General features: G+C 40.9%; 2 protein-coding genes and 1 long non-coding RNA gene across 4 annotated transcripts in view; all 3 read right to left on the bottom strand.

Annotated features, from left to right (window-relative positions):
* Positions 1 to 10,975: 10,975 nt before the first annotated feature.
* Positions 10,976 to 22,738, bottom strand: LOC120525320 (fat storage-inducing transmembrane protein 1). The gene is made up of 3 exons (XM_039747510.1): positions 21,912 to 22,738; positions 21,731 to 21,774; positions 10,976 to 11,648 (listed from the first exon to the last, which is right to left on the bottom strand). The coding sequence occupies exons 1-3, from the start codon at positions 22,193 to 22,195 to the stop codon at positions 11,497 to 11,499; spliced, it is 480 nt and encodes a 159-aa protein (XP_039603444.1). The 5' UTR covers positions 22,196 to 22,738; the 3' UTR covers positions 10,976 to 11,496.
* On the bottom strand, positions 18,001 to 20,046 carry LOC120525325. The gene is made up of 2 exons (XR_005632936.1): positions 18,551 to 20,046; positions 18,001 to 18,424 (listed from the first exon to the last, which is right to left on the bottom strand). It is a non-coding gene; the product is annotated as an uncharacterized LOC120525325 (long non-coding RNA).
* Positions 22,739 to 23,068: 330 nt separating the features above from the next.
* Positions 23,069 to 25,306, bottom strand: part of dcaf11 (ddb1 and cul4 associated factor 11) — a 40,180-nt gene continuing 37,942 nt past the window's right edge. For both annotated transcript variants that reach the window (XM_039747494.1, XM_039747499.1), the window contains exons 13-15: positions 24,307 to 24,459; positions 24,122 to 24,228; positions 23,069 to 24,028 (exon numbers count right to left, since the gene is read on the bottom strand). In XM_039747494.1, the coding sequence (XP_039603428.1) occupies positions 23,915 to 24,028; positions 24,122 to 24,228; positions 24,307 to 24,459 (374 nt within the window). In that variant the 3' untranslated portion in view covers positions 23,069 to 23,914. The remainder of the gene's footprint in view (positions 24,029 to 24,121; positions 24,229 to 24,306; positions 24,460 to 25,306) is intronic.

Raw genomic sequence — 25,306 nt, 5'->3', positions numbered from 1 at the left:
GTTACAACTGTACACATAGACAAAGACACAAGTAACAGCACTAAGTATAAAAAATAAACATGTAAAATGAAAATATACATAGAATATAAATATCAAACAAAGTACAGTAAATCATCATTCGGCGGCACGGTGGCGCAGTGGTAGCGCTGCTGCCTCGCAGTTAGGACACCCGGGTTCGCTTCCCAGGTCCTCCCTGCGTGGAGTTTGCATGTTCTCCCCGTGTCTGCGTGGGTTTCCTCCCACAGTCCACAGACATGCAGTTCGGATGCATTAACGCACCCGACTATTCTAAGAGCTATTCTAAATTCTAAATCCCTAGTGTGTGTGGCTGTGTGTGTGCTCTGTGGTGGGCTGGCACCCTGCCCGGGGTTTGTTTCCTGCCTTGCGCCCTGTGTTGGCTGGGATTGGCTCCAGCAGACCTGCGTGACCCTGTATTTAGGATATAGCGGGTTGGATAATGGATGGATGGGTGGAAATCATCATTCACTAAGCTCTACAGGTACATGGTAATGAAATACAATAAATAGTATGCATGGTAGTAGGTTACAAAATTCCTAGTATACTAGACAGTAATATCAGTCTGTGCTTGAAGTACTTCTCATAATAATATTGCATGTTAAGTGAAGATATTACACATTCTGAGAAGAAAAGGTTATTCATGTGAGAAAAACAGACAAGTTATTGCAAATCTAAGTAGTTGAAAAGGTATTGGGTGATCCATTGATCCATTACACAAAAGGAAACAGCAGTTACAGAGTCTGATGGCTGTGGGGAGGAAGGATTTCCTGTGATGTTCAGTGGAGCACTTGATGCTGGTCAGTCTACTTCTAAAAACACTCCTCTGTCCAACCACAACACTATAAAGGGAGTGATTAGCATTTTCAATAATAAACTAAAGTCTAGACAACATTCTCCAATCTGCCAATTTCCAAGCTGTCCAGTTTCTCATCCTACCACAGCCTTCTGAATTAGTTTGTTTAGCCTTTTAATGTCTGCCAGTTTCATATTACTGCCCCCAACATGCCACAGTGAGAAAAATAGCATTGGCTACCACATACTCATAAAATGTCCACAGCATCTTGTTGAGACCCTAAAAGATCTGAGCCTACTTTGACCCTTCGTGTATATGACCAGTGAGTTCTTGGACCTGTCTAACTTAGTGTTCATATGCACCCCACATAGGTGTAGTGCTGAGTGATCTCCACATCCCTAATAGACAGGGGAGTAACTGGAAATCGTGATCTTCTTAAATCCACCACCAGCTCTTTACTTCTACTGGTGTTGACCCGCAGCTGATTCAGCTTCCACCGATCAACAAAACTGTCCCCTACCTTCCTATATTCTGTCTCATCACCAGTGCAGTGTCATCAGAGAATTTCTACAGATGGCAGCCCTCCATGTTGTAGATAAAATCTGTGGTGTACAAGGTGAAAATGAACGATGACAGAACTGAGCCTTATGTACCAGTACCAGTGCTACACAGCACAGTGTCAGACACACAGCCCTGAGCCACACACACTGCAGCCTTCCAGTCAGATAGTCCATGATCCACGCAACTAATGGAGCATCCATCTGCATTGCTAATAGCTTACGCACCAGTCGAGCTGGCGGGCTGGTGTTAAAAGCACATGAGAAATCAATGAACATAATCCTAAGAGTTCCTCCTGGCTTGTCTAGGTGGCTGCAGGCATGGTGCAGCAGGTAGATGATGGCATCGTCAACCCCAGTCCTTACCTGTTAGGCAAATTGGAGGCGAAGGGGCGAAGTTTTTCCAGGACAAGTCTATTAATTATGTGTGCGGTGAGTACCACTGGCCTGTAGTCAGATGGGGCACTAGGATGTTTTCCACAGCACTGGCACCCTTTGAATGGTCGGCTCATGTTGAAAATGCTTAGTAACTCACCACAGAGCTGTGAGGGACAGATCTTGAGCACCTATGAGTTGATGTCAACAGGACTTGCCGCCTTGGCAGCATGAAGTCTGTGTGGTTCTCTCATGATTTGGTCTTCAGTAAATGTGATGGATGGTTTGCTTGTATCAGCATTGCGGACAGAAGTGGGGTGGAGGCAGTGATTCCACACACCCCTTCCCCTGTAATGAGGTGAGTGAGCTAACAAGGCACTAATGGGGGTACGTTGTTGGCCACAGAAGTGGAGTAGGGCAGGTTGGACTAAGGCATGTTGTCAAACCTGTTAAAAAACTGGTTAAACTCATTGGTCTTTACTCTGTCACCTGCAGTCCCCTTCAGCTGGAATTGAAGCCAGCAATTGTCCTTGTACCCTTCCACAGCTCTCTGGTGTTGTTCTGCTGCAGCTTTTGCTCCAGCTTTATCTTACCCCTCTTTATTTTAATGGACAGCCGTTTCTGTACTCCCTTTATTGCTTCTCTATCATCTGACCTAAATGCTCTCTTCTTTTCATTTAGAAGAGCTTTAATGTCTCTGGTGACCTATGGCTTGTTGTTAGGGAAGCAGAGTACAAATTTTAAAGGCACAGCATTGTCCACACAGAAGTTAAATGTATTCTGCAACACAAAACCCATGAGACCATCAATGTCCTCCAAATGAGGCTCACAAAGAACAGCCCAATCTGTTGTCTCCAAACAGTCCCGCAGAGCCACATTGGCTTCCTTTGACCACATCCTCTCGGTCCTGACAGTGGCCGACTGCCTCTTCACAAGTGGCACATAAAGGGCTAGGAGGTGGAATGGCTGTACAACTCTATGCCTCTTTAACATTAGCATACATTAAATTTAGAGTTTTATTGATTTTAATGGATGAAGGTACTAAGCATCTGGTTTAGGGAAACGTGATTAATTTCTCTGGAAATGAGGATGAAAGAATCCGTGTGTTTGGATTGGATTCTTGTGATGACCAAGTGGACGACATCACACCCGGTCATCACGTTAGCTGATGGGGGGGATGTAACCAACACTGGAGATTACATGTGAGAACTCCCTGGACATACAGTATGGGTGTAATCCGACCGCTAACAACTCAATGTCCGGAGTGCAGATCCGTAGGGAGAGGGATTGAGAGGAGAGCTGATGTTTACTTCTGGTACCGTGCTGGTTTTAAATGTGGGCCTTTCAGTACTTTTGCAGTACTGGTATACCACACAATCATAGTGTGTAGTTCTGATCACCACACTACAAGAAAGACTTGAAACGGTGCAGAGGAGAGCAAACAAGTGTATCCCAGGACTTAGGACATAGGACAAGTGATATGAATAGGCAAAAACAGGGGAAATGGACAAGGGGCAAATGTTTTTTTTTTCATGTAACTGTACATAATAAAAACAAAAATAATTGCACAAAACATTTAATTTATTAAAAATGTCTGCTTCCATTTAAATGTTTAAAGTCAAAATATTCTTGATTAAGTCCACAGAGGGGTAGATCCCTAGGAAAGGATCAGAAATCAAAAATATCATCACATTCGTAATCACTGATCTTTAAAAAACTCTAAAATGATACTCTTATGTGCTTATTTTTGAAATTATGTTTCTTAACCTTCTGGGAGTGGCTTTTAGAGGGCTTGGGCCACCAGTAAAGATTCACAAATATTAAAAATTATTTGTGATCAGCAATCTCAAAAGAGCATAAAACAACACTTCACATGCGTATATCGCTAAAGTTGTGTGAAGAAGAGTCATTTTGACCTCTTGTGTATCCCGCTAGGGTGGTGAGGTCACCCCGAGGCCAGTCGATGTGGAATGCACAACTTCAAGTCCGTCTGATCAATTTTGCTGAAGACACGTATTGGTTTACTCTTTATCATAACGGTGTAATTTCCAGCACAAAACATGACCTAAAAATGAGTGTTGTTCGTGTCAAAAGGGCCAAAAATAGGAGAGGAACACCAAAAAGCTTGACATCTTGCATAATTAGACATCATGGAGCATCAAACGTTGTATCATATGTGGGGGTTTTCTCACCAGACAAAAAAAATTGAAGTCATTTCATAGCATTCATAAGTTACTTTTCAGAACACAATACGAACCTTCAAGGTGGACCAACCTCCCTATTCATAGATGACATCTAATACTATTATCAACCTGCTAATAATTTAAAGGGTAAACTCTTTGTGCCCCCCAGTCTTAGATAGCATATACTAATATCAACGTGCTTATACCTTCAAGGATATGCTCTTAGATGGCAAATATTTCAAGTAATAATCCATATCTAACTTCAAGGGAGACTCCCTTATTAATCAAGGTGGTCTAGGGGCACCATTAACCCTCTGCCTATAAAGATGGTCAAATCAGACATAAGTTATAAGAGTACCTGGCCTCTGTATAAGTGAAAAGATGAATCCTTACTCTAGCAAGCAATATTGTACACCTTTGTCCTCGACAGACCATGGCTAGAAAGTGGACAAGAGCACTGTCTGAACAGCGGTTGAAGTTCGAGAGGGGCCTGGTCACCAGCATGTGTAATACTTCCACACAGAAAGGGGTGTGGGGTCAGGGACCCCCACCAGCAAACCTGGGACAGGACCATTTAGAAGGACGACAGATCAGGAAGAGTGTACATAGTCCTAATGGTGGCATGAAACCTCAGAGGAATTATTGTACAAATGCAACCTGCATTAACATTAAGTGTCTTATGAACTGCATGGGAGTTAAAGCAGAACTCAAACCCAGATAAACAAGCAAGGGGGTCCAGGTAAATAAGGTGGGGCAGTTTATCTTAAACACTGAAGCACACAGGGAGAAGTGTTTAAGCAATAACTCAACCCTCTATGGGCCTTCCTAGACAGCAATGTCTGTATCCTACCTGTGGGATGGCTGCTCCACTCTCCTACTATATGGTGGTTCAGATCTAATTATGCAGATCCAGATCGTCTGGATGACTTTGATTTATGCGGGGATGATTCCAGTTTGGCGCGAAGGTCATTCTTCATGTCGTCAGTTCACACACTTCTTGATGGTCCAGGATTTTTTGGGTCATTTTCCATTTAATAAGTTATAGCGTTAATGAAAATTGCATAATTAGATCTGGACCACCCTATATTAGAATACTCGCTGACACTCCCCTGTTCTTCCTCCAAGTATGCTAGCCCCTACTGCAAAAGGGAATCCTTGCCCACCCGTCCTCTTCCATCTTCAAACAGATCAGGCCCATGGCCTTCTTTAAGTTCAGTCCAGAGAATACTTCTGTGGTCACTTCAAGTCCTACCCAAGACATGAGCCATCATTACCTGGCCCTGTAAAACACCTAGGGTCATCTTCTCAAGAATTAGTACAGGCAGCCCCAAAGACCCCCAGTGTGACAGGTTAAGTCTGGCCTCCCTTCCAGAACGTCATATCCGGCCCTGATCACTGGTACCTTTATATTCTCAGGAGAGACCATTAGCTGATACCTGAGTGTTGTTATCCTGCATTTATGAGATGTGCTTTGTCTGTTGTCAAATTGGGTATTATAGTGCAGCAAATTCATCATCAGCCATGAGTCTCGTTTCTGTTTTTGAGATGGTGGTGGTCAGTGTTGGGTCCATTAAAGTCTTGGAGGTGGGGATCTTCCAGAGGCCTGAAACCTTGGTTTGGGGAGTTATAAAATAAAACAGCAGATCTAAGCCAGCCCACCTTAACGGCAGTAGTACAGTATGTCCCCAAGCTCTCGGGATTTCTTTTATGCATCTGACTGAAAACACAATGCAGCCATCACTGGAGAAGCTCTAAGTCTTCTCAACAGCTATGTGGCTTCTCAGAACCCTTACCTGAATCCCGTCAAACACATTAGGGACATTTTTGGCAGACATTTGGATTCTTCCTTTTGCCCACCTAAACTACAGCTTAATAGGCATGAAATGACATCCCAGAGGGCAGTATCCTGACTTGACACAACCTCACCTCACTTGGTGAGACATGCTAATTACTGACATTTTTATAATAAAGCACTAAAAAAAGCTGTTCAAATATGTCTGTGTCTGTCATCATTTGTGCCAAGTCTGCCCTAATGTGAATGATAGTTTCTAACTCCCACTTTGAGGCAAACCCTCTGATATTTCAGAAGTGCCACATTGACTCGTGTCTAAAGCTTTTCAGCCATTTGTGAACCGGGTGTCCATCTAGCCATCTGTTTCAAGTGACAGTGGAGCTTTACCTTATGTAGCACCCTTTACAGAAAGCACACTCACAAAACAGTTTAAAAAGAACAGACGAAAGAAAGCACAATAAGATGAGAGTACTACATAAAAGAAAAGGGAATATTAAAACATGGTGAAGAACAGTCTGCAAACGTTGATATCAAGTCCACTGACAGTAAGAACTGATACCACAGTGGTCTCCATTATTCAGACTTAAACCCACGAGGTTGGAGTTTCAGTCTCCTCTGCCTTTTTCAGCTATAAAAAGTGATGGGCAGCTCTTGTAGCCCACACGTAGATTTTATGAGCCGGATCACCCTCAGGGAAACACGCCACATGGCCGTAGTGCCGTAACTGACGCTCCCTCACAATGCAGGTAATCTGCCTCATTCGGGACTCCATGAACAACCGTTCATTTGACACAAAGTCAAACCAGCCGTACCCAAGAATTCTCCGAAGAGACACAGCACCAAAGGAGTCCAGTGTTCGTCTCAGGTCACTGGATGGTGTCCATATCTCACAACCGTGTAGCAAGACAGGAAGCACCAGGACTCTAAAGACTTGGACCTTCATCCTATAGGACAGCACAATTATCTTATGATGTTTAGTGGGGTCTTCAATGATTGTCCACATTCAGAGGAGTCAATGGGATTCTCCTAGACACAAACAGCAGGGGCGTCTTCAATGAGTAACTGAGTCACAGACGTGTGAAAAAGTAAAGACACCCCACAAAACTTTTTTTTTTCCCCCACACTATGTGAACATATCAATAATATGATCTTCAATTAAACAGTATCTTTAGGTATAACAAACATCACACCACATTTACATTTTGTAATCCATTAAGTGAGCATAAATGCACAATTCACATGTGCAAAACGTTAAGTACAGCCTACATTTATCACTGCCCCTCGTATCTCAAATTAGAATCAGTTGCCCAGATCAGGTTTAAATGCCCAGAACATCACTACAGAGGGTCAGGTAGCCATTGCCAGTGTTGATGTCAGAGTATACTGATGCACCCACTTACAGCTCCATTTGGCTGTATGTCAGTGACAAAGTCTACCGGTCACTACAAGTTGTGATCCGGAGGGTCTGGTGTGGGTCACTGGTAAATATACTCTAACTGCTGGTACCGAGCAGCACAAACAGATCTTTGAGTCTCGGCGTCTGCATGGAGGGTCTGTGTAGCACAGAGTTTCTCAACCACTGCTGTGTCACAGCCTACTGTCGTCGGATTGCGAATGGGTCCCTTAAGCCAGTGTTTCTCAACCACTGGGTCACAGCCCAGGCTGGCACCATTGGATCGTGGGTTGTCATTGCTGGATTGTGAAAAGGTCTCCTAAGTAGCGCTGCAGGTTATGTTTCCCGGTTTCGAAGTGTGCTCATTTCACAGAGGAGTGGTTTGCAAGTTCTGCTAGTAGTGGGCAGCAGGACCATAAAGGCTTAGAAACACTGGTGTACGTGAAAGTGGTGTCAGCCACATGGGCATTAGCCATGTGGAGTGGTGCCAATCAAAACAGACCTTAAAGGGCTCCCCGAGAATCAGACCCTTTGAAATATTACTGTATAGTAACAATGTATAAATGCAGCTGGTTTTGTCAATTTCTAGAACTTTATTACCTCATATTATTGTACTATGGCCCTTGGCCATAACTTGGTCAGCTGTTTATCGGCACACGACTGTACTGTAAGAAAGAGGCTAAATAAAATGAGGTCTATGTGGGAGGCCAGGAGGACACAATGTCCAGAAAGGACATCAGGACACAACCTATGTTTGCCAATGACTACCTAGGCGAAGACGAGGACTTCTGAAACAATGTGCTCTGGCCAGGCAAGTTAACATGGAGTTATCGGACTACAGTGCCAGAAGACACGTTTTAGCTAAAAAACAAAACCGGCATCTGACCAGAAGTACCTGATACCTGCGGTAAAGCATGGCTGTGGGGTTGTTATGGTTTGGGGCTGCTGTGCGGCTTCAGGACCCGGGCAGTTTACCATCATGAAATAACATTATGAACTCTTCATTGTGCCAGAGGGTCCTTGAGGAGAAGGCGAGACCATCTGTCTGAAGACTGACATTCAAGCTAAAGTGAACCTTGCAACATGGCAATGATTCGAAATCTACCAGTAAATCTACCAATGAATGGCTAAAAAGAAAAGCAAAGCAAAGCAGTGTTCTGGAATGGCCGAGTTTAAGGCTGGAACAAAAGTGTTTTAAGGTGCAGTTTTGGTGGGGGGGTTTCAAATGGGCTGTGAACGCAAGACACCCCTCAGACATCACACAGCTGAAAGAATTCTACATGAAGGAGTGGCAAGAACCTCCTCCTAGTGAACGTCCGAAATGTCAAAGGAGACAAGACCACATCTGAGTGCCCATGGCTGTACTTACTTTTTCTATAGATGCAAATGAGTTTTGTTTAATAAATTAACGCAAAATTACATTCTCATTGTTTTTTTTTCCACTTACATCACCTTTACCTAAAGACTACTGTTTAGTAAGATCAAATCTTGATAAGTCCGCATACGTTAAAAATAAAACTTTTATGTGCCTTGTCATGTGACTCAACTGAGCGACCTGTCGTTTTTATAGCTCAGAACGGTCACTTTGTTTGAACTTAATCAGTTACTTAAGAACAACTGCCAACATTACATCATCTTCCATTAACTATATTGTCCATTAGCTCTTATTAACTATTTACACCAATTAGTTTATTAGTATTAATTTTCAGAATAATACATCCACTAACCCCACTTATTAACCTTTACGATACTTTTCTGCCGATCAGCATGCAGAGTGGTGAAAACATCTTTACAAACTCCAGTTCACCGCCTGTGGTCTAAATCAGCAAGTCGTCATGTACGACGGTAAAATATAATCTTGTATGTAATCTGAACTTGTTTGTATTAAAAGCAATTAGGCTGACAGAAAACAGTGACAGCTGCTTATTTGAACCGTTGCAAGTCTTTACTTATGCATTAAAGTGCAGTATATTACTAAAATAGGATTATGTATATTAAAAATGTGGTGCACAGATCGCAATCAAAAATGAACTGCAAGTTACTTTATATCTCAGATATATATTAATACAGTGGTGCCTCGGTATACGTCCTTAATCCGTTCCAGATCCTTTGACTTATACCAAACAAATTTTTCCCATGAGAAATAAAAGGAAAACGATTAATCCATAAAAAGAAAAAAAAAAAAAAATCCTATTGTTATTGGCATATTATACATTGATGGGGTTGTATAAAATAATGTTAACACTGCTTAATACTAAAATAAATAAATACAAAAGCAATTAGATGAAATAAATGAAAATGTAACCTCCCTTTACTTTTTAATAACGTCTTTATTTTTCACAATCGTAGATACCGTCGTTCTCGGCATACGGTATGCAGCAGCCATGTCCCGGATACGCATGCCACCTTCATACTTTTCAACAATCAATTCAAATTTACGTGAAAAACACAAAATCGTGTGAAAATTCACAGAGTTATGGCGCGGGTTGTTCACTGAATGCTAGCAACTGGCACACTGACGCTCGTGGGCAGTCGTGGCTTTGTCTCGAGAGAGGTAAACAAGGGGAGCGCGCGGCGTTCTAGCATGCGAGTCGTATTCCAAACAAAATTTTTCGCATCCAAACAGGACGTATGCCAACTTGGACTTATTCCAAAGTGGACGTATACCGAGGTACCACTGTATTTTATATTTACACAAAAAACAATGATCAAAATAGAAAAATGAATATTAGCATCACTCTACTGTGCAGCCACATGCAACAGGCGGCCAAGTGAGTATCCCTTTGGGTGGGAGCTGAGGATTCACTGGACAGACATTCTTTATTGTATTTTGGAGTCGTCGTGTTCAAATTTGGATTAGAAACATTTAGTTTTAAGCGTGAAGGTGTTGAGTTATTCTTTTGCCAGTCGCACACAGAGCCTGTTCTTAGTACCTTTTCCCTAAAATATGTCACTGTCTGGCTGTGTTAGTCTCACTTGAATGTGCGCAAATATCATTTACTGTTTGTCAAATGTCTGAACACAAAAACATTTGATTTTGTGACTAATATACTTGTGCGGTGCATATGAAGGTGAATGTGCCAAAGTGCCGCCGGAGTGATGACTACAGACAGCGAGCGGTGTTGACTTCAGTAAAATTCTCTGGCCGTCCTTAACATTCTCAAACCCACTTAATCCATCTGATGGCCACAGGAGTTGCAGGCTATCCCAGCAGCACTGGGTACAAGTAAAACCAAACAGCCCTCAAGTGGACACCAGTTCACTTACACACCCTTATGGTGACCATCCTGAAATTACCAACTAATGTAACCAGCACATCTTGGGATGTGGGTGGGAAACTCAACTAAACACAGACAGGAGATACACATAAACAATGGGTGGGCACAAGATTCAGACCCACAGACTGTGAGGTGGCAGTGCTACCCTCTGCAGCATCCTGGCAGATATCTTATATATAAACGTCTACACATAGAAGTGTGTGTGTGTGTGTGTGTGTGTGTGTCCGGTCCAGAAGTGAGAGGTGGAGTCGGGGTAAGGGCTGCACCCCCGAGGAAACAGAAAACTCACTTAGCCGCTAACACCACAAGTGAGGCAAGCCAGCAAAACGAAACCCCAGAAGAAAGACAAAGTCACTTAGCCGCTAACATCGGCAAAACGGTATCTCTTTTACTTTTCCTCCTGCCGCTAATGCACAAGCGATGCAAGCACATCGGCAAAACGAATCCTCCACGGAGAGAGACACCCAGAGTAGGTCCTTTCAATTACCTGACATCTCTTCATTTCAGTTTTTTTTAGACCATTTCAATAGTTTCTAAGACCCCGGGCTTACACAGATGGTTAGATATTTCTATTACTCACGATAACTAGATAGATAAATAGATAGATACTTTATTAACTATCATTAACTAGCCTGATGCTCTCTTCCACATCTTGCTGGGCCGGATTAAGGGGCTCCACCAGGAGGCAGTACGGTGCACTGCGCCTTAAAACCTCAAGGCTGCACATTCAGCTCCTGACTCTGCTGCACTGTGGGACCCCAAGGAGGTCCCCTGACCCGTGGCCATTCCAAAGACAAGCATTAGCAATGTGTACTGACGCCTTTCATAAATGTGTCACCCAAATATGAAATAACATTAATAATTTTCATATCAGTTATTTGCATGACTTAATTAGCATTATATTGTAATAATGTCTGGACTCTGTATTAGACAGTATCTTTAGCATTTTTCATGTTAGGGTTACTTTTTCCACAATCATTGTAAATATTAATTTGCCACATAAAATTGTGTTTTAAAATTCCTTTTTTTGTTTTAATAAATTTTTAAAAACTCCTTGTCAGTTTACAATGGGACTAAATGGGTACACTAGCCAATTAACACAAGAGTCTAATCCCTTTCCACTTCTATAATGTCCATTATTTTATTTGAAATACTAAATCTGTGTTCTTTTGAAAATTCCTGTAATATTGCTCCAGGAAGTCGAGCTGCACAGTGAAGCGTTCGGACACAAGTGATAAGCTTAGTATGGGATTTATTTTCTGCAAAAAAAGGAAATGAAAATTAAAATTATAAAATGAAAAAGCAATCTCTCTTTTGCAACTTACTTTTCCAAGTCTGCATGGAAGAATGCTGCAAAAATTAAAATTAAAATGAAATGACGCCGTTTGCAATTTCATTTTCAGCCTGAACCACAACGAAGCTGCAAAAATGAAAAGTAAAACACAAATAAGCACTGGCGCCACCTGCTGCTCAATGCATCTTCATTTTCAAGTTCTCAACATGCAAACAGCACGGGTCAGTGGGCGGAGAAAAGACTTCAACATGTGACAAAGTTGCTTCTGGAAGGTACCGGCAACTTCTAATACGATTGAAGGTGGTGTGCAAAAAATGGCAAGAGAGCTAATGGAGTTGGCAGATTTGAGGATATAAGTTTTATATTACTTAGATGCAAAGAGATTATAAGTAGGCTTGGAGATGTTGAGGTTTTCACCAACACGGAGGTAAATGATGTTGTATGGCACAATTTACTGGAGGCTGTACATAACGCATTACCAGGTTGGCCTTGGCTGACCATAATAATAATAATAATAATTCATTACATTTATATAGCGCTTTCCTCAGTACTCAAAGCGCTATCCACACAGGGAGGAACTGGGAAGGGAACCCACAATCTTCCACAGTCTCCTTACTGCAAAGCAGCAGCACTACCATAGAAGTGATAAAGACATACCTGCTCCACGCAATAATATCCACTTGCAGAGCCACAGCACCATACGTCACCGTTTGTTACAGACCCGGAAGTGACGTCACCGCCGTTTCAGGACTCACATCATAAAATTACTGTTGGAAGGTTTCAGTAGGTCTCAGCAAAGCCCAGAAAGTAACGTCGGGTCAAAAACCCGTTCAGAAATTAAGCGATAAAAATGAGATGGAAAAATAGTACATCAAACCAAATAATACGCATCATTGTGAAGTTCGGAGGGTTTCTGCCATCATGTCGTGTTGGCAACAGTGAGCTCATCACAGCCATCCTGCTGCACCTTTACTGCTCCCTGTGTCTTACAGGACTGAATATCAAATTCTGTTCTTGACCTGCCCACTAAGGTCCTCTCATTCTGCACCCCACACTAACCTGCACTCTGTTGGTGGCAGCGGGGCCCTCAGCAGTATATGGCGCCCAGACTGTGGAACGACCTCCCAAAATTACCAACATCAGCTGACTCACTTCATTTGTTTAGGAGGACATTAAACAGACCTGACATTCTGCCCCTTCTTTCAATTTACCCCCTTCACCTGTCCAGGTACTCAGGGTTTGCATTTTTATCGCAATTTATGCTATTTGTTTAAGATTTTTTTATGGTATTATATGTTGTATTTTAGTCTGGATTATTGTCTTTTATTCTATTTGAATGTTTTATATATCCTGTATTTATCTTTATTTAGTGAAGATATTATTTGTAGCCAATGTTATATTGGTCCTGTTGTTCTTTCTGAATTTTGGGCATAGGAAGGGTGCTATATAAATAAATTGTGTTCTTATTAGTATTGGTTCTTTTTTTTTCTTTTGATGGACCATCGTTTATAATAATAACTGACAAAAACTAGAGAAGTTCTATATAAGGCAATTAATATATAGCATAATTCAGTGTAGAATATGTATTACCATTTTCTTCATATACATGTTTAAAAATATTAGATTGGCTTAAATGTTTATTCTAAATTGGTTTAGTACATGCATAGTACATTTTAAAAAACGTAATCACTTTTATTATTAACGTTTTACTAAAATCTAACGTAGTGCTAACATTGTAATTATATTGTACTAGCCAACCCGCGGCGTACCATACGCCGCATAATCAGGCCGGTTTTTTAATGATTTTTAAGCACAGGGAGAAAATTAACATTTGAAAAATCAGTAATAAATCAGCAAGAAAAGCAACATTGTAACAATGCACGGAACGAACCAACACACAATGGTCCGTGACTGAAAACTGGCGCACCGTCCTCGCGCCTTCACCTGCCAGACGGAGGGTTGGGGATGCTCGGCGCGGAGTGTGGAACGGGAGGAGAGGAGAAGGACGTCCATTCAGCTCCGTCCGTCATGCTAGTCTGCTGATTTCTCGTTCAGTATGCACTGCCCGCACATGTGCCCACCTCCAACTCGTCAAGTCGCTGTCTTTACACGGTCCAGATGTACCTGTGAGTGACGTAGACTTTTCATTGCTCTGTGCGGATCTGGCTGCTTTTCTATATATAATCCACCAAGACACCCGACCACGATATTAGCAAGGTGAGAGGGGGGTGTGTACAAAGGGTTGGGACGCAACCAGTAGGAGCGTATGAGTCGCACTTAGTGGGACTTAGTTTGCAGCCTGAATGGGGTTCAACGGCTTACCCACACCGGGTCAACACACGCTCAATGTCATGCATAATTATTTATTGAATGCTAAACACTTCTGGAAAGACACGGATGTCTAAAACGGGTTGGTGTGAGAATACAACAGTAAGTGAATGAAAAGATGGAACTCTGGAGAGAGCAAAATACAACACAATAGTGAACCTGCGGCATAACAAACACCGCGTGGCTCAGACGTGCAAGTGGACTCTTACCGCAGACGAAAGGGACTAACTGGGTGGTCGGTGAGTTTTTGCGTCCGGGCAAATGGGCAGGCAGTGTGAATGCCTAGAGAGCGCGGGTAGACGGTGGCCGGTGAAAAAGGAGCGTTGGTGGGCAGGAAAACGTCTTCCGTGTTCCTGCAGGAGCATCTAAGAAGACGCATGTTTGTCGCGGAAGCGAATAGCTGTATAGCGTGTAAAACAGTTTGCCATGGTGCACGCGGTCATGCATTTTAACCGAAAAGTTGGTTTTTAAAGACTGCTTACTTCATTGTGCTTCAACCTCAGTTGTAAAGGATTGTTTTAAGGATCCCATGGGATACCCCTCGCAAACCGTTTCACACGCTGCATATGGCGATTCACCTCCGCGAGAAACATGCCTCTATGAACAGTCAATGCACATGACATTAACCTGACCTGCACTGCATGTGGCCTCTACGACAGACGAATATAAATGACGCCATTTTTTCTGTGCCGTCGCGTCCGAGTTGGTGGGCGTGGCCCTGCGAGTTGTCGTCGTATCCAATGGTCTTGGAGTTGGTGGGCGTGGCTCTTTTCCTGCGTGCGCCATAGGTGTCTCACTTGTCGGCAGCTTAGTGAATCCACGCCTCTTCCGGCGTGCTTTCCATGGTTGTCTTACCTTAGTGAATTATATATATATAGATAGTTTTTCGTTTAAACGAAAAACTATTTTCAATTAACACAAATCTTGATGATTTTAATTTTGTCGACATGTTAAATGGTACTCACAGACCCGAACACAACGTAAAAGTTAATATTTCACAGAAACGATCCGTATTGTTTAGTTTGATGTATGACATGATGGCAGAAACCCTCTGAACTTCACAATGATGCGTATTATTTAGTTTGATGTACTTTTTTTCCTTCTCATTATTATCACTTAATTTCTGAATGTGTCATTGACCGACGTTACTTTCTGGGCTTTGCCGAGACCTGCCGAAACCTTCCAAAAGTAATTTTATGAAGTCAGTCCTGAAACCACAGAGATGTCACTTCCGGGTCTGTAACTGCGGTGACATATGGTGCTGTGGCTCTGCAAGTAGATGCTACTTGCTCCATGGAACAAAAGCCAAAGAAATACCAGAGACCAAACTCTCGCATTCTTTTCCTGATCATCTTTTCAGAAACTGATGAGGCATGCTATTTCTTTGGAAAACTCGCTTCACTCGCCAACCCTCCAGCCTGCACTACACGCCAGCCACTTTGCTTCTCTGCCGCTCGTGTATGTGGATTTCACTTTCACCAAACAACAAATCTTTTAATTCTCACAGATACGTCTCTTCATTGGGAGGCAACACTACTTTTCCCTGATGGCAACACGAATTAGACGATCTACCAGTTTCTGGCTTAAAGTTTTAATCTGAACAATATATTCAATCTCTTTTCGCTGTTCCGCTGTTTCACTGAGTAATCTTGTTTGTGCTAATGCGATCTTTACTATCATTTTTTTGAGACTTTCTAATTTTAGTACTTTCATTATCTTTAACCTGCTCTGCATGTTTATCATGCCAACGTTTTTGAAATCTTTACGACATTCTACTTTGTCATCTACTCTTTGTCTTTTACTTCCGGCCCCGGGCGTGGATAATCTCTTGGTGCAAAGTCTCATCTCGCAGGACGTGAAAGTATCTCTCTGAAAAAGTCTCATCACGACCAAGAATTTTTTTATATAACAGAGATGTGGAAAATGAAAATTCAACGAGGAGCAGGTGTGGCCATTGCTTATTTATATTTTACTTTTCATTTCTGCAGCTTCATTGCAGTTCAGGTTAAAAATCGCAAATGGGGTTACTTAATTTTATTACTTTAATTTCAATTTTTGCAGCATTCTTGCGTGTAGACTTGGAAAATGAAACTGCAAAAGAGAGATTGCATTTTCATTTTATAATTAAAATTTTCATTTCCTTTTTTTGTAGAAAATACATCCCATTGCTTAGAGGGGGTTGTTGTGTTAAATGGAGAATTACAGTCTATAAACAGTGTTCACTCATAATCCCCTCTCTTGCTATCCAGCTGTGCCAATGCGGTGTGAACGTGATGGCATCCCCTGTGGACCTATTAGAGTGATACACAAACACTAATGGACCCAGTTCTTTTAGCGGAGAACAGCATATGTAATTCTTGATTAGCCTCTCAAAACACATCATTGTTACAGGTTGGATGTGAGTTCTTAGGTACAGGGAACAATGGTGGACCTTTAAAGCATGTTAGTACAACAGACTGGGTTAAGAAAAGGAAAAATGTTAGTATGAACGCAAGCTAATCAGCACAGATCTTAAAAACATATCCTGGCATGGAATACAACTGACTTACTCCATGATTGCACCTACAGTGTGAAGTCACTCCTTCCTCTACTTGCTGAAACTAATTTTACATTGCCAGCTCACACTGTTGCAAATTCTAATTCAACAGCACAAAGCAGGCAGTAAACTTGCATACAACGTAAGTTACATCTGCACGCACAAAGCCACTAGCACACGCACAGGGCCATTTTGGAGTTTTAATCTGCCTAACGCGCATGTCTTTAGGCTGTGGAAGGGAACTGAAATATTTGTAGAACCCTCCTGCAGAAGTGCATTTAAATGGACAACTCCACACTGACACTGACACTGACCCAACTAGGTGGAGATTTAAAAGAAGATGCATCTAATCTGCCTGCATCATTATCAAAATCTTCCCCTTGGCTTACTGGACCAATTTCATATCTGAAATTTGCACTTTAGGCCCATAGAGAATAATCCATGCAAGACCATTTGATTTCGGCCTCCATGGTGATGCCACTGCAGTGGGGCTACAATACTTGTGTAGCTCCCACTTGAGGAACAACCTGCCCACTATAATTAGAACAGATAATTCCACCTCCAGACTGAACACCATCTCCTGAGACTTTTTAACATCTAAATGTCTTCTGTATGCTCATAATCCACTTGTGCACTCACATACATGCTGAGTTTTACTGCTCAGTGGTTATGTCTGTATAGCTTTTACTGGTGTCTACCTGAATACAATTTAACTTTCCTTCCTCACAGTAAGTGGTTATCTCCATCATTACACCCCCCACCCCACCTCAGTACAGTGTCACCTCTAAGTACAATAACAGCTCTAACAGCAAATTAGCAAAATGAATGGGGACAAAAATACCATTTTCACACACATGGTGCTGGGACTTTGGGAAATAGCACAAATACAACTAGAAATTAAAGGTCACTGTACAATTTTTCAAAATAAAACTACTGAGAATTTTCAAGATTCATAAGGCACATTAATGAGTGTGGAAGGTGCCTAACAAAAAGTCAACATGAATTCCAAGTTGTCATAAGTTAAAAAATAATAACTTTGGATATTAATGAACAGCTGAATTCTTAAAAATGCAGTCTGCATCTTTTAGACCATTCCTGCAAAATTCTAAGCTTTAGCATGTACTTTATATGTTTCTAGTGCCACAAGACATTAATCATCTGTTGTGAAGTTTCCTAGCATGGCATTTGTGAACACAGGCATTGTTCCTCTTGTCAGCGGTACTCTTTGTTCTCAGTCCCAGAAATTAAATTCTGTTCCACCTGAGGAGCCCACCAAGCTGCCAACTTGAATGATCCTGGATTTAAATTACATTCCAAAAATAAACAGATTGTGTAAACTGGAGCAGTAAAGTCTCTAAAGTGAAACAAACAGACTGCTTCCAACAGGCTGAACCCCTCCATGGCCATGTTTGTTTTAAAATAAAGTAAATATGCATTTAAACTAACCAACAAACTTCTTCACATATCTCCTTTATTTAAATTGTTACTTGCATGTGTACAATTAATCCTCTGACAATTCTTTTTTGAAAAGCATTACAATAAATACATCAACTATATACTGCATATAAAATATTATATGAATAAATATCACCATTAACTTTTGCAGAAAGTAAAGTAGGTGGGACTGCCCTGTTTCTCAACCCACACTCCATCAGAACACCACTTGAATGGCTGAGGTTCAGTTTCATATATACCTGAGTTACATGCACAATCAAAATGTCTCCCCGTCACAGCAGAATACATTGAAAAGAGTGCAGAAATGAACATCCGCTTCAGTGACTTGCTATACACAAGGACAGTCGCAGGAAATGCCTTCAGCACTTACTTGTGGTATGTTGTTTCTATTGTGGAAAGATGGCCTTTCATTGCACTCCGTTCTGTGAATATATTTTAAGTGACCCTTAATACACACACATATAAATATATACAATGGCTACAGAAATGGTCATACTTTATATTGTTAGAATATCAAATCTTTTGGTGTAGGATTTTGCTTCTCTTACCATCAAATATTGAGTCTTTGGTCTTGATGTCCACAGCTCAAGTGTAACATTTCTGCCATGACGTGTACAGGTGTCAGTGTCCCGCTTCTCTGCACAGACACAAGTCCAGGGGGAAAAGGAGTTGGCAGCAGACCAAATCAAATACAACGTAAGCCACACAAGAGTGGCTTTAAAAATGTAACAGTCCTCAACCCAATCAAGAAAGTGAGACTCAGCCTGGCACCATCTAATCTGAAGGACAGAGAAAGTGGGCAACAACAAATAGGTTGAAAATTTTAAGAGTGCAGTGATACAAAGTTGGAGGAGACCAGTCCTAAAAGGCCGAACACATAAATTAGTGCTAAGAAATCCTGAATCAGAGCAGGGTGGTAGGATATTTAGAGAGTCGGTCATTTCTGCTTGAGAATTAAAATTTAGCATTCACCTTGACTTGTCAGGATTCCATATTGTAATGTGTAACCTAACACCACTGATCCGTAAATGAACAGCAGCAGTGTCATTTGTCACATAGGCCGACTCCCCATTTTTTAAAGCCCCTGATTTACTTCTAAAATCTGAATTCTACAAGTTTACCACAGCAATGTATCAAGAACTTACTAGTTTAGACTATAGGACCTGGATTTTTAGCTTTGAATAAAAAAAAAAAAAATCACGTCATGTATATGACATAAGATTATTATTTTTATGATGGGCATTTTTAACACACAATTTACTCTTGGTTCCCCCTTCATTGATTTAAATTCAATTTTAAACATGTTTATCATGTTTACCGTTTCATGTGGAGCACAAACTGTTAACATCAGAACATGTTAATTTTGACCATCTTTAGTCTATCTGTAGTTTATTTCATTTTTCTGCCATTCTAAAGCTCAGTAGGTAGTAAATGTCTATCGTCTAAGATGAACTACTGACTAAAGAACAGAACTTCAAGCTTAGACTTCATCCCACAGGACTATTTTCAATGGGGTTTTCTTTTAAACAGCGACTTTGATGGATCAAATAACAGGCTTCTATAAAAACACTAATCTGGAACAGAGGCAATTAGGCATTAATTTATACAGCAATAAAAGACACCAAAATCACAAAAACATGGTAGTAAACAAATTTTTTTGTAAGAAACTGTTAAAAGTAATGCACAAAATGTCTATAATATAAATAAGACACACAAACAATGCTCCAGACGAAATAGTGACCGGGCTTACATTTTGACATTGTCCTTAAAAGAATACTCCACCCAAACATGTATATGTTGCTTACCCCATATACTTTGAAGTGGTGGCTGGGAAAATTTTAAATCTCAGTTTTTCCTGGGGAAAGTACATAAGGGATTCTCATAGATGGGATGGATAGGTGACCAATGCTGGACAGTGGCTAACATTTTGAAAAACATTCACGAAGACCACTTGAAGACCGAAAGTCTTTGATTTTCCTTTTTACATAGATGAATTGAAAACCTAACAGGTCCAAGCAGGGGCGGAAATAAAAGACAAACAGTAGAAGACAAAGTAGAACGTCATAAAGTGGTTCAAAAACGTTGGCGCAATACACATGCAGAGCAGGTTAAAGATTATGAAAGTAATAAAATTCAAAAGTCTCAAAAAACTGATAGTAAAGATCATATTACCACTAACAAATGGAAATTATTACTCGATGAAATAACGGAATAGTGAAAAGAAATCGAATTTATGGATATAGGCGATATGACAGAAAGATTTGTTATTTGGTGAAAGTGAAATCCACAAACACTGCAGGAAAAATATCCAAATCTACAATAATCTGTTCACGTTCAGATCAATCAATGCTCAAAGCGTAGATTTACACGATTCAGGACCATGCGCTATGTGAATCTGTCGTCCCGCAGCAATTAAAGCTACTACAAGTTTAATTTCGATGAAACCACAATTCGTCAGGTTTATATTTATGGTCATGGAGAAGTGATGCAACATAGAATCGAAAGAGTTAAACAATCGGACATATCAGAAATTCTATAGCCAATAATGGATACAAATTCATAAATCCAAAAGTGTCTTACTTTACACAAAATTTATCTGAAAAACACGGACAAAGAAGTTTTCTTAAGATGTCTATATGAATCCAAAAGATCACGCTTGCATATATAATAAACCAACATGTGACGAATTGTCAGCGATAATAGTTTCAAAAGATGGAGATATTAAAGACAGAGTTGATATTCATGTTTATCCAAAAGCACAGCACGATTCGTCGCAAGCGGCAGATCTGGGAAATGACTAGCGCGCAGGGCCCGCACAGGGGTTGGCGAGCAAAGCAAGCAGGGGACAGAGTATTAAGTATTAAAAAATGTCATTTGCAGGTGGAGTATTCCTTTAGGGCCTAAACTGATGCTATATTAGAACATGTTAACCTCAAACTGTTCTTCTAGTTTCCTTATTCTAGCTTGCAGGAGAATATGCTGAAGAATACACTTCTGTGTTTTGCTCAATGGCTTCATCTGTACCAGAGCCTTCTGATTTGCAAACAAAGGCACCGTTTTATATATGAAGGCAGTGGTACCTGCCACTTGGGGGAAAAAAAACACCAATTTTATTTTACTATGAAGCTGCAAAAATGGCTATTCTTTATCAGCCTTTTCAAACAGACCCACTCCTGGCCTACCCGGGGAGTACCAGCTTACACCAGTTTTATACCACCAGTGATACGTGAGCCTCCAACATAAGGTTGCAAGAGCGCCCCCTAAAAGCTTGTGAGTGTAGCGCTGAAAATAAACAAGAACGCAGAGCAGTAAGAAGTTCCATAGGATCAACAAGGCAGCACACATAAGAAAGACAATCCTTAAAGCTGAGCTAGCAGGCAGATGACAAGCAAGGTAGGGTTTAAAGACAGCCATCTCTTCTGCCATTACTAGAGAAGCAAAAGTCAGCAGGAAAGTATCTTCAGAAATGTCATACCCACGCCATACAAAACCAGATGTGAGACAGACGGCTTTGTTCTGTGCCTCATGCAGCAGGAGTGCCACTCCTCCTTCTAACCCTTCATAGTTTCGTATTGGCTCAAAGCAGCTCCCCGTGGCGTTCTCCACCAAAGCAAACCCCAACAACGCTGCCTTCCAGAAGATGGTAGCAATCACAAGCCGAAACATATGACGCAGGCAGGTGCCTAAGCTGCGAGAGGAAGAATAGGAAACAAGGAGAAGGTAGCCACCTGTTAACAGGCAGGTCCATCCCCATCCTGAACGGAGAAAATACCTAAATTGGCAGATAAGGGAAAGGAAAGATAACAATAATTAATGAAAACACACGTTAAGCAGCAAACACACTATGATGACAAACAAACAGCAGGCAGTTAAAATACACTTAAGCAATAACACAGTGCTGGGACTTACAAATATAAGAAGTTCCTCTTGTTTGCAAAGACTGTACTGTGGCTAACATAGTAAGTCAGGCCAGGGCCCATCAGAACAAGTAAAGCCATCCACAGGTGATAGTGGCGTCGAAAGTACGTGTTACCAAGACAACATGCTGCCAGTTCGCTCAGCAGGGCCACGGGCTGCTCCACACCCATCCTGGCTAATTTTACAATAGGCAACAGCGGCTTATCTGCAAAGAGTGAAGAACCATGAAAGTTCTGGCTGTGTGTCAAGGTTGGAATGTCCCGTTTCTTTGACATTGGAAATTATTGCTCCATTAACAAATGGACACTAGCACCACTCCTACACAGCAGCTGAAAGAACACTCAATTATTTCATGATCTTGATCCAGAGTTCTTCTAGTAACTCCAAGCACCAGTGGTCAGGAATGCAAGGACTCTCCAAGGGTGATAAATCCACAGGATCTTCTGTCTTAAGAAAAATATTTGGCATGGGAGAGAAAGAATACGTATTTATGAAATGCAGTAATTGGCAACAGCAGTAAAATACTGTCAGACACAGCCTTATGTGAAAATCAGGTTCTCTTTTGCCCTTCACACACTCGGCTCTGCACTGTGAATCCAGGGGAAAAATAGTTACGAAAACACCCCCCACTTTGCAGCTGTCACACAATCCAAGCTGTCCATCCTTTACGAGTCCGGGCAGTCCGCCTCCACAAGGAAATACGATCCTGTCAGTATAATAGCAGCTACTTTCTTGCATGATGTCTAATTTTGTCAGAGTAACAAAAGCTACTATCTGGCAGACTGTTCAATTCTCTGAAAGTAAAAACATGTCACTTTCTTGTTACTCTACACCTCAAACAAGAGCAAACAACCTGTGACAGGTAACCTCCTGCTAGGTTATTTGACCCAATAGAGAGAAGAAAAACACTGCAGTCCTCACAGATCAGCTTTCAGTTTTATGTCTGAAAAACTAGATTTAAAAGAAAAAGACTTCAGCTCTCACCAGCTGCTTCAATGAAACAGCTGCTAGGCCACAGTGGTTGTGTCAGCTGTTGGGGACAGCTGACAGAATGTGACTCTCGCAGCCGACTAAAACAAAAAAGAATGAATATTTTTTTAAAAGACAAAAGGTAGCCACTGTTTACTACAATGATTATATAATAAGAGTCAAAGGATAAAGATTGTAATGTGAATTGAAGCATGGTAGCTGGTTCATCTTTGCGGTTCCATAAATGATATGTTTTCAACAATAAGGAGTACTCAATGCAAGAAACAGAAAATAAATATTTAAACACTGTACCTAGGTACAGCCCTCCCGAGTCTTTATACACAAGAGTCATTCAGTTTTCCTTAGTGACACATTTAATTCTCATTTAGTGATGACATTCTCACACCAGATGATGAATTCAATCATTAAGATACCTCTACCTATCATTATAAACTAAGTTTTCAGGGTGATACACGTAGATCTCTAGACAAAGTAAAGAAAAGAGGTTGTAGAGTAATTAATTTGTTGTCTATTTTGTCTCGACAACAACAGAGCAGTCTATTACATATCTGCATTTCATTAGACCCGTTTATTTTAAATCTGCAATGTCCATATATGCTTGACGCAGACCGGTATAGCAAACTTTCTTGAGATGTACAGGCTGACGAGATCAAAGCATATTCCAATCACCACATTCTTCTGTATGCTGATTTGGCAGAGTTCTGTTCTGCCCAGGCCAGTTGTTAATCCACCGTGGCATTGAAAAACTCTTCAAATTGAAATACAAGTTTAAAAAAATGTCCTAGCAATAAAATATAGCTTACGTGGCAATTAAGTGCCTGAACAGCTTCAAAATTCAGATCTGCAAAAATAAAAAAAAAAAATCTGAATTATGCAGTAAAATTAATCCGGTAACTTCTGATGTTATCTTAAGAGTAACCAAAGTGCTGAGAAGGGGTCCTGTGCTTTAGAAAAGGCAGCAAACTTTCTGTTTTCTTCTGCCTTTTCATCCTGTTTCATCATTTTTAAAGTGTGTCCCCTTCATTTTCAGTTTCAGGAATCTGTGCCTTAACACTGACAAAATCATCATCAAAGAACTGAGTCTGTCTGTATTCCCAGAGACGAATTGCTCCATCCCACTAGAAACAAAACACATAAAAAGTGATGAGATTTCAGGTTAAAGCAGTAAACTCTACCAATTAGACAAAATACACAATAAAACTTGTACAAACCGAGCTGCTGACTAGGTTCTCCTGAAATGGGTGCCAGCTCACATCTCGCACACAGGCATCGTGGTTTGACAGCTTTGTGACTATTTGTCCCGTCAATACGTCATACACTAGAAAGAGAAAAAAAAAATGACTTAAATACCTTGCAGAAATTAGACATTACCTGCGACAACAGGACAAGCACTCACCTACAACCTTTCCAGTAGAGCACCCTGTATAGATATACTTCTGTCCTGTAGTGAATGCTGGAGAGAATCGACACCGAATAAGTGTGTGCAGTACACCATGACCACGATACGTCATTATCGAGGTGTCTCCTTGGAGCTTGTGTTTTTTCAAGGCTGTAGAGAAAAAATACTAAATATTAATCCCATATATATACACACAAATATCTTTTTATATAATACGCTACCATGGCTGTCCGTTTGTCTGTCCAGGATTTTAAATCACCTGTAGCTGGCAAATCATTTGACATATTGGCCTGAAATGTGGTACACTTATACTACGTGACCTCTACTGTCCGCTTTTGGGGTGATAATTTTTATTACTCTTTTTATTTTTATTTTAGTGTAGAATCAACTCTCGGCAGCGGCCGGCAGTGCAGCTCATGAGCATGGGCGCTGTTCTCATCCCTACCACCTTCAACATCACTTCCTCTACCTCTTTATATCTTAACTCATTGTTGAGGCAGATTGAAGACTTAAGTGTCAGCCTAAGTGAAAAATAACGAAAACTTACTAAGTAATTGCAACACAAACGCTGCCTTAATCAGTTTTAACGTGAGAAGAAGCGGGCCGCTAGGGTGGAGAAAACAAGAGCTGCTCAGGAATCAGCAAGTAGATCAACCTCTGAGCAAATGAATGCTAAACGTACAGAGAAATAGTAAGAAAACTAGGAATGCTCAAGTCAAGTGTATTCACTGCACATTATATAATGTATATACTAGTAACAACATAGTGCACTATAAATATATATATTACACATACATACATACATATACATATATACATACACATACACACACACACTCTATATATGGGCTAAACTCAAACTAACTTTAAATGGGAAATAAGTATTCCCATTCAACTCTATCCAACATATTTTCTTTGTTGTTGGATACTGACACTCAGGGGATTCAGATGTAGATGAAATGTATATTACATTAAACATAATTTGCAAGGTTGAGAA

This window comes from Polypterus senegalus, chromosome 1 (genome assembly GCF_016835505.1).
Source record: "Polypterus senegalus isolate Bchr_013 chromosome 1, ASM1683550v1, whole genome shotgun sequence".
In the NCBI taxonomy this organism is placed as follows: domain Eukaryota; kingdom Metazoa; phylum Chordata; class Cladistia; order Polypteriformes; family Polypteridae; genus Polypterus; species Polypterus senegalus.
Note: the sequence above shows the minus strand (reverse complement) of the source record. Positions and strands in the feature narration are given on the sequence as shown.

Bases quoted from the DNA above. Each gene is read 5' to 3' on its own strand.
- LOC120525320 (XM_039747510.1), bottom strand. From the start codon at position 22,195: ATGTCAAAGAAACGGGACATTCCAACCTTGACACACAGCCAGAACTTT. The intron at 21,775-21,911 runs GTAAGTCCCAGC...CTGCCAATTTAG, and splicing joins AAGAGGAACTTCTTATATTT to GTATTTTCTCCGTTCAGGAT. The intron at 11,649-21,730 runs GTGGCTACCTTC...CTTTTTTTGCAG, and splicing joins ATGGACCTGCCTGTTAACAG to AAAATAAATCCCATACTAAG.